At 32.8% G+C, this 15,036-nt stretch overlaps 1 protein-coding gene across 4 annotated transcripts in view; it reads left to right on the forward strand.

The window, feature by feature from the left end:
- The window catches only part of LOC130903903 (apoptosis-resistant E3 ubiquitin protein ligase 1), a 48,793-nt gene extending 34,012 nt beyond the window's left edge, over window positions 1–14,781 (forward strand). For all 4 annotated transcript variants that reach the window (XM_057816275.1, XM_057816276.1, XM_057816278.1 and 1 more), the window contains 8 exons: window positions 279–584; window positions 3,704–3,920; window positions 5,133–5,344; window positions 6,900–7,248; window positions 7,820–8,109; window positions 9,413–9,733; window positions 11,402–11,664; window positions 12,065–14,781. In XM_057816275.1, the coding sequence (XP_057672258.1) occupies window positions 279–584; window positions 3,704–3,920; window positions 5,133–5,344; window positions 6,900–7,248; window positions 7,820–8,109; window positions 9,413–9,733; window positions 11,402–11,664; window positions 12,065–12,167 (2,061 nt within the window). In that variant the 3' untranslated portion in view covers window positions 12,168–14,781. The remainder of the gene's footprint in view (window positions 1–278; window positions 585–3,703; window positions 3,921–5,132; window positions 5,345–6,899; window positions 7,249–7,819; window positions 8,110–9,412; window positions 9,734–11,401; window positions 11,665–12,064) is intronic.
- Window positions 14,782–15,036: the final 255 nt, after the last annotated feature.

Here is a 15,036-nt window from a genome sequence, read left to right on the forward strand (position 1 = left end):
GCCTGACCAATATAAAAGCAGAACTAGATTCTACGCTGCTCCTCCGTTGTCAACAGTAAAATATTGGGTAGCAGAGTTTAAACGAGGCCGTACAACCTGCGAAGACCAAGTGAGGTGACGACTCAGACAGAAATGTTGAAGAAACTCCACAAAGCGGTACTGGATTATTGACGGCTAAAAGATTTTGTAAAATACAGAAATATACTTGTATTAAAGAATTGTTTCAACTTTTTTAGTAACATCAAGATTCAATTAAAAACTTAATCCGTTGTTTTCAGTTAGCCGTTATAACGGAATTGGGTTCTCCAACGGATCCGAACAGCGCTAATGTTGCAAAAGTTAAATTTACCGTCCGACACGCTGGTCAGTATCGAATTTCCGTAATGGTTGGTACTCAACACGTGGCCGGTAGTCCTTTTACAACTGTATTCGTTGCCGGACCAGCTTTTGCCCAAAGGACCATGGTTGTGAGACATTGCAGCACTGTCGTATGTACTGCTAATGTCGCTCATTTATTGTACATCGAACCTAGAGATGAATATAGCAATATTTGTCGTTATTTGTCCACCGACAATCCAACAGAGGTAATTTTTTTCATAAAATAATATATTTTCGAACAATATGATCATTTCAATAGAAACTAATCTTCACAGCATTTTTTAGAACCCGTTTTTCATGAAAATATCGTGGGTTTCCACTTAAACAATTGTGATTAATTATCGAAAAGTCAGGTAGGCGAGTGTATGGTACTAAAATTTAGAGGTACATAAGAAAAAAATAAAAAATTCAGATTCATAAAATACAAATTGAGAGATGTTATTATGCATGAATAGTAAACAATTTCCGCTATGAAAAAATACACTTTCATGAAGGTAAGTTTAATCAAAAATATTTCTCCGTTCACTGAACAAAAATTCATCTTACCCCAACTGGTGGGGCAAGATTTGGTTTCCAATGGTGTGACTGCTTCGTCATCTTTATCTTCCTCTTCCAAGCATCTCGTTTCAAAAGCCTGTCTTCGTCCATTCGTTCTAAGTGACCTAGCAATTGAAATCTTTTTGTCTTTATAAACACGCTGATTAGTGCCTCATTGAAAAGTGTATAAATTTCATGGTTTCATCTTCTCTCCCATCCTAACTCTGTCTGCTTTCCTCCAAAAATTCTTCTTAATATTTTTCTCTTCCAGATATCCAATTTCTGTTTTATTCGTCATTATCCAAATTTCACAGGCGTATGTCAGAGTGGTTCTCAACATTGTCTTATAAATTCGAACTTTCCCAGAACTGGATATTCCTTTCGATGTTAATATTCCATTCCATCAATAGATTATATATATAAATAACCACAATATAAACATTCTGCGCCTGAAGCTTCGGTTTAGGATTGGTTTTTGTCACTTTAGCTTTCTTTTTTTCTTGCTTGCTCTTATCTTGGTTATCGTGGCTCTAGTTTCCAAAGAGATAGCTAGGAATGTCTGGCGTTGAACCCTATTAACCAATACAGTACAGCTACTTGTTGGAAAGTACTTCGTTAGAAAAGGTATGCTTTTTGTACAGCTTCTTCGCCTATTGACATTCTCAAATCATAAGAAGTAATACCGAACAGCCTTCCTTAATCGATTAATAATTTTTTCCTCTCCGGTAAAAACCGTCGTGATTGGCACAAGGCTCTTGAAAAATAGGATTATTTTGTGGATAAATTGTAGGACTTGGGTCTACTTTTTATAGCCCATTTTACCCCTCATAATAGCATCTATAGCATTTTTTCGATATTCAGGGCTCCATTTCCCTCTATTAGTCTCTCTACACCTAACATTATATAATACTATATTATATAAACAATGAGGTAAGATGGGGTACATCCCATCTTTTCTCATTGATATATTCCCATCCAGCCCAAGTCATACTTTTTGCCATTAAATGGTTCGTTTTAGGTTAGGATTGGATGCAAATATTTGAGAACATATGAAAATTAAAAGCTAAAAAGTAAAATTTTCAATGATATATAGTATAGTTTGACAAGTTGTTGTTGACTACAAAACTACTTTATAATTGATAAACATTCGGCACAAAAACATGTGCGTACAAGACAAACTATTCAAACTAACCCCCACCTATTTGAAGCCTTCTTTACTATACCCTACTACTAATACTGTCATTTACCACTAAGCTGCAGCACTTACAAGGTTAGAAGCTTATGTACCTCATCGTACCCCGGTATCTCGTGTTCTCCTACTCACCCTATCAGAAATTTCAGACAATTCAGGCTTTCGACTAATTAGAAAATGGGTGGAGAAGGGACCAGATCACTACTGGAGATTTTCCAGAACGTAGACAGTGTTACCCAGTCTGTTCATGGCGAGCCTGACTTGTATATTCCCAAGATTTGGAATTGTACCTTTACAAAATTCAGTTGGTACAAAAATTGAATCCTCAGGATTCTTGTCAGAGGCTTGACTTCCTAAACCAGATCATTGAGCGCTTTCCAACGCCTACCAACATCTTCTTTTCGGATGAAGGTCGTTTTTATCCATCCAATCCAAAACAAAAACATCAGAAACCTCTATATTCTCCTAAAGAGGCAGTAAGAGCTACGATATCAGCGCGTGGAGTTATGGGCTCTCAATTTTTTGAAGATGAAAGGGGGACACACAGTTACAGTGAATTCAGAGCGTTGTGTGAAGATGTTAGACGGCTTCTTCGTGCTTGAACTGTAAAACTTTAATGGTTCCAGCAGGACGGAACAACTTCACACACGTCCAATAAATCACTGCAATGAGCTCGTGAAATTTTTCCTGGCAAGATGATTTCCAGAAGAGGTGAAATAAGTTGGCCTCCACGTAGTCCCGGATTTAAAACCTATGGACTTTTACCCGTGAGGTTATGTCAGTTTACGCTATAATCAGACATCCTAGGCACACTCAAAAGAACATATTCGTCACGAAATTGTAGCCATAACAGAGAAAATCTGCCGAGGAGTCGTCATAGGAAATTGTAGTGCTCGATTAAATGAATGCAGTGACCTCAACGGCTTACTTTTAGACAATGCTATTTTGTAGGATTTAACACCTATGGACTTTTCCTCTGGGGTTGTGTCAGTTTACGCTTCTTGGGCACACTTAACAGAAAATATCCGTCACGAAATGGCAGCCATAAATAAATTAATGACGTTTACTTTTGGGCAGTGTTATTTTGGAAAAATAAATTCGCAAGCAATGTATTTTAATATGAATTAAACATTTTTTTAATAAACTCCTTACTTTTCTCAAAATTGTAAACTTTCTTTTGAGACACCTTGTAGTACTTGAAACAATTACTAATCAAACATAACATTTATAAAGTAATCAAATTGACATAGGCAACATCTTTTACTAATATTGAAGATTAAATTAAATACAATCCAAATAAATTTTCTGTAAACACTTCACTTTGTTGAGGTATTGAACCTAATCAAAAGACGAAAATCACATCAAATCCCAAAATAAAAATCTTCAATAACATTAACTTGTTCCATATGATTCAGTCAACACGGATTGATCCAACTGAACTTGGCATGAGAAAAACTATTTGATTATAAGTTACAGATAGTATATTTCGAAAAGTTATATATTTCTGAGAACGTTGTTGTCAAATCTACTTCTGTTGACACCTAGAGTTTTTTTAATACAAAGTATGTGTTATTAGAATAGTTTTGTTCGTTTTAGGGTTATACTGTCGATATAATACAATTAGGAAGTCAATCGCACGAATCTGAATTAGACATAGACAAAGAAAATTTCACCACTAGCTTAGATTATGATTGGGAAAGCCAACGAGTTAGCGTACAATTAAAATTTTTTAGAGAAGGCTGTTATCACTCTACTATTTATTATCATGGTACGGAATTACATAATGGAGACTTTGATATTATCGTTTTAAACAGTAAGTAAAATATTTTATACCTAATTAAAGTCAAATACAGTGATGAAAAATGACAAAGTGGTCCGTCGATACTTAATCGATGCCATAACAGCATAACAATTGAAATGGTATGCTCCAAGATACTGCTGGAATGCAAAAAAAGTCCTATAAGAACTTTCGAGTAATGATTGCAAGGTCCTGCTTGTCACCCTGGGATCTTTAAAACCACCAATGGATCCAGAACCCATTCTTGGTGTAACTATACATCGCTGAATAGTCTACTTGCACGACAAACACTACGGAGATGTTTAGAAACACTTATACTCCACACATGCAGAGGCACACATAGATGGGTCTTCTGCCTCTCTTACCAATCAACTGCCCAACCTAAACAGGCGCGAAATCCGATTCTTCATTTACCTTTTACACGGAAACGCTGCTGCTGCTTGGAGGATGAAGAAACTGCAGACAACATCATCAATGAGTATCCGAGACTTTACCACTTGGGCAAGCATTACAATTTGCCTAGTGACTTTAAAATGCTCAATCCAAGATTCCTGATTCCTGAGTCGCTTTTTAAAGGATATTTGCCTTTAGTAATTTTTAGTGGCGGTCAATGGACCTTTCAGAAGGCCTATATGTTCAACGATCTATACCTATAAATTATATGATAATTAAAAATTAGTCTAAATGAAACTAAATTCCAATTCTGCTAAATGCGAACTATATAAATTAATTTTAAGGTTGGGATGAAAAAAATAGAATATAAATTGTTTCGAAAATATCCCATTTATGACAGATATTGTGATAGATATTTGAAAAGAAGAAAAATATCTTTTTTGAGCTCTACCGGCTCTATGAAAACCCAGCCGGGTGACAGAAGTCAAATGAGCCAGACTCAGATGGGTACGCCACTTGGATTGCGAAAAGTATAGCGGCAGAAATCCGAGGCCCGTGACTTCCTGGAGTCGCCGAGCGTTAGGCCGTGATGATTAAAGGAATGTAGTGGATGAGGCCAAGGCTCTTTGAGAGCCCTAGGGCCAGTGGTAGTAGTAGTGTCTTTCTTATTATTCAGTTCTGAAGAAGAATCTATATTAACAACCATATGTTCAAACTTACTGCCAGCTATAGAAATTAATGTATATACTTTTGCATTACCTTGTATATTCTTAGTAATAAAAATTTGTGTAAATGTTGTATGTAACGGATCGATTGTTTTTTAATTTATTTTAGGCGTAGATTCTACTCTAGTTCATAAAAACGTTGCTTCTAAAAATCATAATATTTGTTACGATGCAAAATTAGTTGGGATTCACGGAGAAAGAATACCAAAACCTAAAAAAGTTTTATGTTACGTTTCACCAAAACAACTTATAATTAAGGAACTTATTTTGAAGTTTATACCAAAGAGACTGTTCACTTTTAGGTTATGTCCATCAACCAAGGTAAGCAAAAATTTTCACAAGAATAAGAACGGTGTAACTTGAACTATGAAAAATATGAAGCTTATTGAATCTTACAAATAATATATTCTAGATCTAAACCTAACCTAACCTAACCTTAACACGCTAGGTTTGAAAGAGAGACAATGGGAACTCCAAAACATTATACATATGAAATAGATATTTAGAAGCGGGGTTAATATTCCAGTTGTAAAGACTGAACATTCCTAGTGCCACAGCCACAGACCTTTGGGTCGCATTATAAATAAGTCTTAAGAATTAAAAAATGTGGTGTTAAATATAAGAGTACCACAGTTGAAAGTTTACTATTATTCAATTAAAAATTTAGAATATATATACTTGAATTGATGCTCAAAATATTTATTGTTTGTAACGTTTCTTATTGTTTATCACATTTAACTTAACAAGTTATAGATTAGATTGTTTGGGATGTCGTTTTCTTTCTGGCCGCTTGGCACCTATAAGTAAAAAAATATTTTGTACACGAATCTCCATGTCATTGTTCTGCTTTCAAAACTCCTCCATGGTGGTTTTCTGTCCCACCTACCAATATGTTAGCCCTACTTCTTCGAGGTACTCAACTAAACCTTTTGCTGAATGGGCAGAACATTTGCTCTGCTATATAGCTTGCTCGCAGAATCTACAGTTGTCCTCTTACAAGTTTATCTTCTTTGACTGGGACTGACAACTAATTTAATGCTGTTTCAGGACACCTCTAGAAGTTCCTTAACTGATACGGTTTTGAATCTTTTGGATTGTCATAGACCTTTAGTGTTTCTCTAATAATTCTGATTCTTTTGCCATGGGCTCAATTCGTCGATGATGTGATTTCTCATTACGCCATAGTAGGGCTTCCGGTACAAAATATGGTAACGTTCTCCTCTTTTTGCCTGGTATACCCTGGTGGCCTGGTAACTACATTAAGGTTACTTAGTTTCTATTAGCTACTACTATAGAGTTTGATTACCCTCCAACGTTAGCTTTACAAGATATAAATGATAAGTCAAACGATTCAACAACTAAAATAATTTTACATTGAGTTTCCGGTTAATCCCTGACGGTTCTACCATTTTGAAAATCTTTGGTTTAGATTCACTGTCTCGCATAACATGAGGGTCGCCCTATCATTTGAAGTTAGTTTCTTGAATGAATGTTATTGATTTGTAATCAGTGACATGTTTTGTATATAAATATTATGGATTTGGTCTTTTATCTTTATGATCATTTTCATTTTTAGACCATTTTGAACCATTCTCTTCTTCGTATATTTTTTTAATTCAATGTAAAGTTTTTGTTTGTTTTTTTTCTTTTTGTATAACTTTTTCTAATTTTTGTAATATCCAAATCTACAATTATGGCGTTAAAGTAGAAAAATGCCCCCTTTATATTAACTAAATCAAATTAAGTTAAAATACAGTACAGTACAGGTCTAAAAATGCTAGTAAACAAAATAGAGAACTTTAAATGTTTTTATTTTTGTCTATATGATTATTAAGCAAGTGAAATATGTTTTTTTATTTTTCAAATGAATTTTCAGTTTACTTTCCATGCAGATACATTAAAATTCAGCGAATTCTACTCTTCTTCTTTCACTGTAGACGACGGCTGTCAGCCAAAAATAGAATTAGTTTCGAAAGACAGGAATGTTATAGCAGCCACATTCGCACAATTCCTTTTAAAGAACATGGGTGGATCGGAAACATTCAAAGACAAACAAGATTTCTTTTATCACGAAGTAAGGAAATTCCATCAAAAACATTACCATGAGAAAATATCCATGAAAGTAAACAGAGAGAAGTTACTGGAGTCTAGTATGAAGGCGACAAAAAATTTCTCTGTTTCAGATTGGTGTAAGAATTTTGAAGTTAATTTTCAAGGTGAACAAGGTTAGTTATTTCATTCATCAAGTGAAATTTCGAATTTTTTTATTTTGTTTGGGTTAATATGTTTATTTAATTAAATTATTGTGGTTGAAGTTCAGTAAACATTAGTAATAATCGATGAGTTGATATGTGTTAGAATAAATTTTTGAGAGCTATTCATTTTTTAAATTTATTTAAAACCAAAATACTCGAAGAGGCTGGAGGCTCATATCGTACGATCTTTCAATTCATTGGATATTCAAGGAATTCTTAATATTCATTTAAACTCAAGCTCTTTTATTTTGATCTCAATCCCTTTTTGGCATTTATGTTGCATCTGTCTGTCGTATAAAAGTTATCTGATACCTGTTCATTAATTTTTTCCGTGATTAATTGTCTCGATTTTAGTTTTTTTTTGGTAAAAAAAATCCGTTTAAAATTGCACATAAAAAATTGACATTCCGTTCTATATCAAAAAATCTTGACACTGAACTACTTTTTTTCGAAATAAACCTAAATTCAACACAATTAATTACGAGAAATATATGAAAAGGTGGTAAGAGTGAAGAGTTTGAAAAAATTCATATTAATATAGGTATTGATTGGGGAGGCTTAAGAAGAGAATGGTTTGAATTAATATGCGAACAACTCTTCGATGCCAAATATAAATTATTTACAAGTTTCCACGAAGGACAACAATCTTTGGTACACCCCAATCCCGCAAGAGGTTCCCATATTAAATTGAAACATTACGAATTCGCTGGAAAAGTTGTTGGAAAATGTTTATACGAAAGTGCGTTAGGTGGATCTTACAGGCAGTTAGTTAGAGCTAGATTTACTAGATCTTTTTTAGCACAAGTGATAGGACTTCGAGTACATTATAAGGTAACTAATCATAAGGTTAATATCGTGAATTTTTTGGTGTTAAAATAACAATATATAATTTCGAATTGTGTTGCGGGTTGAGGACTCAAAATAAAACTGTCCAAGAGTTTTTTAAAATGCCAACCTTTCCATCTTTATCAAGTCTAAAATAAATGGTACATCAAAACTCACTAACTTTAATGAAAAAATCGTGAAAATATTAACAAAACTTAACTAGAATTAGTTTGTTTGAAATATTTAATTCTAGTAATGTTTGGCTTAACTTTTTTCTGTTCACAATCATAAGCTTTTTCGAAATCAACAGAAAAAATCTGTGTTGGTATCTCATACTCATAACAGCCAGTAATCAGCTGTTTGATCATAAAAATTTGGTCGGATGTTCCTCTGCCTTTTCTAAACCCTCCTTGGTACTATTCTAACAATTTTTCTGCGTATATTTCCAATCTTCTTTTCAAAATTAATGCGAATATTTTGTATGTGATATCTAGCAAGGCTATTTCTCTATAATTTCTACACAATGTTTTGTCTCCCTTCTTATAAATGGGCTTTTTTCCATGCTTCTTGGATATTTTCGGTTTTCCAAATCTAATCAAGTAAATAGAAAATTTCTTCTCTAAGCTACTCACCGCCATGTTTTATTTGTTCTTTTGTCATTTCATTATCTCCGGGACTTGTTTTTTATCTTATATATCCCTTCTTCAACTTCTTTATTCGGTTAAGCTTTAAGTTGATTTTTAAGATTTTTTTAATTTGCTATTTCCTCGAGAGTATTTTCGTTTCTGTCATTTTTGACATTAAATATTTCTTCGAAATATTCTTTCCATCTTTCTAATCTTTTCATTTGTTTTGATGAAAATTTCATTTCACGTTCTCCACGTGAAGCCCCAGATTGGCCACACCCGTACGGTTATTAATTGCATCATTCCGCTGATGGTTCTTTTTGAATACGTATGTTCCTTAACCAGAATTCTTACATCATCAAAATTAAATTTGTGACCATCAGTGAAATGATGTTGGACTAGAGCTATTTTATCTTTTTCGTTCTTGACAATCATATTCATGCTAGTATATTCTGAATTGCAAGTACTGTTTAGTCATACCGATGTAACTCTTCTTGCAGTCCGAAAAATTAATTTTTAAATCACATTGGAACGCTGAAATTTTGGTGTTTTATCTTGGATATTTGTGCATAAGTAACTATTGGACAGTTTTATTTTGTGTCCTCAACTCGCAACACCATTCGAAATCACATACTAGGAAGGACGACGATAATATCAATAATGACATAACGATATATTTTCAGTATTTCGAACAAGATGATCCAGATTTGTATCTATCGAAAATAAAATACCTTTTAGATCATAATATCGACGAAATAGATACTGAATTGTATTTCGTTGAAGAACAATACGATTCTAACGGACAGCTAGTCAAAACCGTCGAATTAGTCCCGAACGGTTCTAAAATTAAAGTCGTAAATAGTACAAAACAACATTATTTAGATGCTCTAGCGCAATATAGATTAGCTACAAATATAAAAGACGAAATGGAAGCTTTCCTTAGAGGATTAAACGAGTTGATCCCCGATAATCTTTTGAGTATATTCGATGAGAACGAATTAGAAGTAAGTATTGTTTAAAATGATTATATCCTTTTCTTATTCAATATAATCCACTGATATAATCGTCTTGTTGTTTCTATTCATTTACTATACTCACTGAATACACTGTTTCCACTACCATTACACCAACACTCATAACTACACTATCAGTCGCGCGTTTCGATAACCAAGTTATCGTCTTCGGAGGCAGACAGACAGTGTAATTCTGAGTTTTGGTGTAATAGTAATAGTGTAAACAGTGTGTTTAGTGTAAATTAAAGGATCTTATAAACCTAGTATCATTAAATACCGACAAATCCTTACGCATGAAATTTCGACGGCGCGTCGTCTGCATTTCTGAATTATGAATTCTCGTCACCTGCGATTGTTCTGGCGTTTCTATCGCTTCGTTTTTCTGATCAAAGTAAACTATATACTATCTTCAATAGAAATGAACAATCCGAATCATCTAATTCATGGCGCGTTTCGATAACCACGTTATCGTCTTCGGAGGCTGACAGACAGTGTAATTGTGAGTGTTGGTGTAGTGTAAATAGTGTGTTCAGTATCAATATCACCAACGGCTCCAGAAATTCCAACTTAGTCACTTACTATACTGTTGGAATTAATTGGGATACACATTTTTTTCTATTGCGATTGCTTTTGATACTCAACCATCTCAAACTAGTTATACCTGCCTAAAGCTAGTGTGCAGAATTGACATTCGATATTAAAAGTCGTTTTACTGAAATAAGAGTGTTATTAGTTCAGTTGCGATGTTCAAAGTTGGATTTTGCTCGTATAAAACATGCTAAAATAATTGTTCTCAATGAACACACTTATATAACTGTTAAAGATGTAGCTACGGCAGATGGTTTTGGTAATTCAAGAATTTTAAGAACGTTTCATTTGTCTCCATAAAAAACAGAAACAACTCCAAACATGGAATAGTAAATTAGAAGAAGAAGCAAACTAAATCCACGAAAGACAAACATGAAACTTCAAAGGGATTTGCTGAATTATGGTGTTGAAACGAGAAAAGGTTTTTGTACGGTTACGAGAAGGCAAGAAAATCAAAGAAAAAACAAAACGCTTAGTATAGGTTATGAACTATCAATGATTGGAAAACTATTATTTTCATCGATTGAATACATTTATTTCTCCAGATGAACATCTGCGAATAGATCATACACTGTTAAAAACCGTTCTAAATCTAATCTGTCAGATACATTGAATCATTAAGCTGTAGAATTGTTCCATTAATGGAAAAATTTGATCCAATTGAGAACTTTGGTATATTCTCTAGCTGAATTGCACTATGAAAGATATAATGATAACAAGTGCTATACTTTTGTGGTTGTAGGATGAAGAATATGTGCGCTAAATTAGTGGAGTCAATGCCAATAGGTGTTGTTGGTGTTGTTTCTTCCAAAGTAGGGCATATTTCACAATAATATATAGATTATTTAATCTGATTATATTAGATAATAAATGAAACGTATGGTTAGTTTTTATCATTTGTGCCAATTAATTTGAACAATATACCTCACTTCAAAATTTCTGCTTGTATTTATACACTTCCCCTTTTAACACAATGATGAAATACATAATCCCAGAATATATTCTATTTATCTCAACTTGATTCAGCTACTACCCCAAGATTAAAAATATTTGTTACAATGGGCCTTTCAGCTTCTTCTCTGTGGTACCGGTCAGTATAGTATCGCAGATTTCAAAGCCCATCATGTTGTTAACGGTAACTCTACAGAATTCCGAAGAATAGTTGGTTGGTTTTGGGCGGCAGTGGGTAACTTCACACAAGAAGAAATGGCTAGGTTGCTACAATTCACCACAGGTTGCTCTCAGTTACCTCCAGGTGGATTCAGAGAATTAACACCTCGGTTTCAAATCACTGCAGCTCCTACTTTTGGAAATCTCCCAACCGCACATACTTGGTAAGTTCTAAAAATCTTTTCAGAAAATTTCTTCTTTAATTCGGATATATAAATATGTTCCGTATGTAAATATCCCTTTTTACTGGACAGTAGTAAGTCTGTTTTGTTCATTTATAGTCCAGTCATCAATATTGTGGAGAATTTAATTCTCTACAACTTTTGTATTTAACATTTTTTATACCTTGAACTGTTTTCGAAATAGAGGGCGTAGAGCGCGCGGCCAGAGAATTATCCTGACACTCGATTCAGCACCCGGTGTAACTTCAATCAAAGTGAAATTAAAATATTTCAACAAACCAACCGAACCGTTTAAGAACTACAGTTTTCAGTTTTAAAAAAATCTGTATAATTGGAGTCATTTTTGCACTTTGTATATAAAAATGTATTTTCCATTTTTCAGTTTCAATCAACTTTGTCTACCTGACTATGATTGCTATGAACACTTTGAAAAATCTCTTTTGTTGGCGATAAGTGAAGGCACAGAAGGATTTGGAATGGTTTGACCACAACTGTGATTTATTTAAGATATTAGTAACATATTTTCGTTACTTGATTATAACCAAAAGATATTACATGAAAAAAAAGGTTGCTTATATAATATTTTGTGTATGTCCAGAATTGCATAACTACTATAAAAACAAATTAATGCTGTTATTCATTCATTGAAACAAATATTGAAAAAATATAAAAGTGGTACGGTTTTACGGTTTTTTCGAAGTTGAGTATAATATTTTTACTTATATTGTGAATCACAATTCCCAATTTAGTTGTCGTATTCAACTATGGTGCAAAATCCTAATTAAAGTATTAGATATTGGCATCCAAATTTGGTTATTATTATAATATATTATTACTTTGACTCATCTGTAAAACTTTAACAGTAAAGTTTTTAAAGGCTCTTCTGGTTCACCAAGTAATGGAATGAAACTTTACCACCGGAACAGCACATTCTATTAGTTTCATCTTTCCATTTGAAAGCATCGCAATAGTGACATTTTCTATTCATTGAGCCAATAACAATCAAAGGATGATTATGATATTAAATGAAGGATCTTATTGAAACCTAGTACCATTGAATACCGACCAATCCTTACGCATGAATTTACGACGGCGTGTGGTCAGCTTTTCTGCATTATCAATTCTTCTTGCCTGCGATTGTTCTGGCGTTTCTATCGCTCTTCTAGCTGCCTGCAACGTAGCTTGTCTTCCTGAACGAACTCGTATCTGAAGAGGAGTTTCAGCTGCTCTCAAAACACTTTGTCGCTCTGCTTGCTGTTGTCTTCTCACGTTTGCTGCACGGGGCTTTTGCTTACGATGCATTTTTGAAGAAGAACAGAGTAAGAATTAAAACAAAAAAGTAAGATCTAAAATAATGATAATGACACATAACCTCAAAAATTCAAATAGTTCTACACCGCATATATAATGGCAATAATAACAATAAATAAAAAAAATCCTAATAGCTGAAACTATAGTCAATTGAGTAGGATATTGATGTGACCGTTGGTTGGTAGGGTACTCAGGGTTGGAACTCCATTACAGGATGCTAGATGGCGTTGAGGAAGCTAGACTTTAAGATTTTTGACACAAAATTGTTTTATATCACGTTAAACATAATTTTTTTCATAAAAAGTATCTGTTATTTCTAATACCTTCAAGAATATGTGTACAAAGTTTTATGATGATCGATTAAGTAGTTTATAAAGAAATAATCAGTATTACTTATTAGGTTTTTAGTGTAATGACGCAAATTTGGGAAATAAAATATTTCCTTGTTTTAATTTTAATTTTTGTAATAAATATGAAAATACTAGATATTTCAGAAACAGTGATGATAGGAATAAGACATTGTACTTGAATTATGTCTAGACTTTTCTGAAGAATCTGAATAATAGATAATATGCGAGGATGTATTTAAAATAAGAAACTTGACATTGGCCACTGTCACATGACACACGCTATATAATTTATTTATATTTATATTAAAGTATTCAAGCGTTTTTACCAATACGCCGTCATTTATTTATTAACGAATTTATTTCAATTAGCAGTTTCACTTCGTAGTTTTGAGCAATATATAATCATTTGAAATGCTGTTTCTCAACTAGAAGATAATCAAGATGATAAAATTTCGTAATATGTATCAAAATAAGTAGTTAAGCAAAGTATTTCACCTGAACGTACACAAAAGGTAGCTATATAATTTTAATTTAAAAATATATATTTGTTAATTAAATCTCTGCACCCTTATAATGAAAAAATGGTAACCAGTATTTAATACTTATCAAAAGATTACCTTTTAGTTCTACAATCAGTTTGTCTATATATTAGTTTTGTTAAAGTTTTTCTGATCTAAGTAAACTATACTATCTTCAATAGAAATGATCAATCCGAATCATCTAATCCATAGCTACGGTACTCGCATCAAGACCTAGATGAGTTGTCAGTCTTCTATAAGCAACCATTTTCCAATTTGGCAATAATGGAAGCTTTCTGAATTTCAGTTAACCAAGAAGACATTGAGTACATTTTTAATTCAATTGAACTCTAATTGATTATTGAATTATGTGTCACTGGCAGTGACAGTGACATCAGGTAATAACTTTTATTTACAACCATATATGACATTCTGTCATTACTAATGTCATTGAAGGTTGGAAAGTGTCATATTACACACATCTACTTCCCTACTTCCTAAAATTTTTCTCATCTATTCTAGATGAATATTTTTTATATTTAAAAATATAAATATTATAATACCTATTGAATGGAAAAACCAACAATGGACTAAAATATAACAAACTACTTATTGAAATTAATGGTTAAAAAAGGCCATTTTTCACTACCTGGGTACAGAAACATATTAAAAGCACTACCACAGATTTATACTTTTGTATTTACTTACATTTATAGTTTTTTCACTTTCGAAGAAGTATTATTTTTACAATTTCAATTACTGTGTACTTAATATCAGTTTTTGTGTAACATATTTTATGTAACCATTATGTATTTTCTAATTCCATCGATAAGTATTATTTAATTATTATTTATTATAAAAAAAGACAAGAACAATGGAAGAAACTTCAACAAATAAAATGAAAACATTTTAACTATCAATTTTATTTGTTTGTTGATAAATTATTTATTTATAGTATTATTTGCAATACTTATTTGGAGGATCTGATTGTCCCTTCGCTAACAAAACAACAATTTTTCTGTTATCACAAATTATTACTTGTTAATCACCCTAATTAGCGGTTGAGAAACAATTATTTATACTTATATAACCTTAAATTCATCGGCAAGAGACTCTTCCTTAGGAAGTTGTATTTGGCGTCAGTTAAAGTATATAAACTGGTACTCAGATGGGGT

Source organism: Diorhabda carinulata, chromosome 2, assembly GCF_026250575.1.
Source record: "Diorhabda carinulata isolate Delta chromosome 2, icDioCari1.1, whole genome shotgun sequence".
Taxonomy (NCBI): domain Eukaryota; kingdom Metazoa; phylum Arthropoda; class Insecta; order Coleoptera; family Chrysomelidae; genus Diorhabda; species Diorhabda carinulata.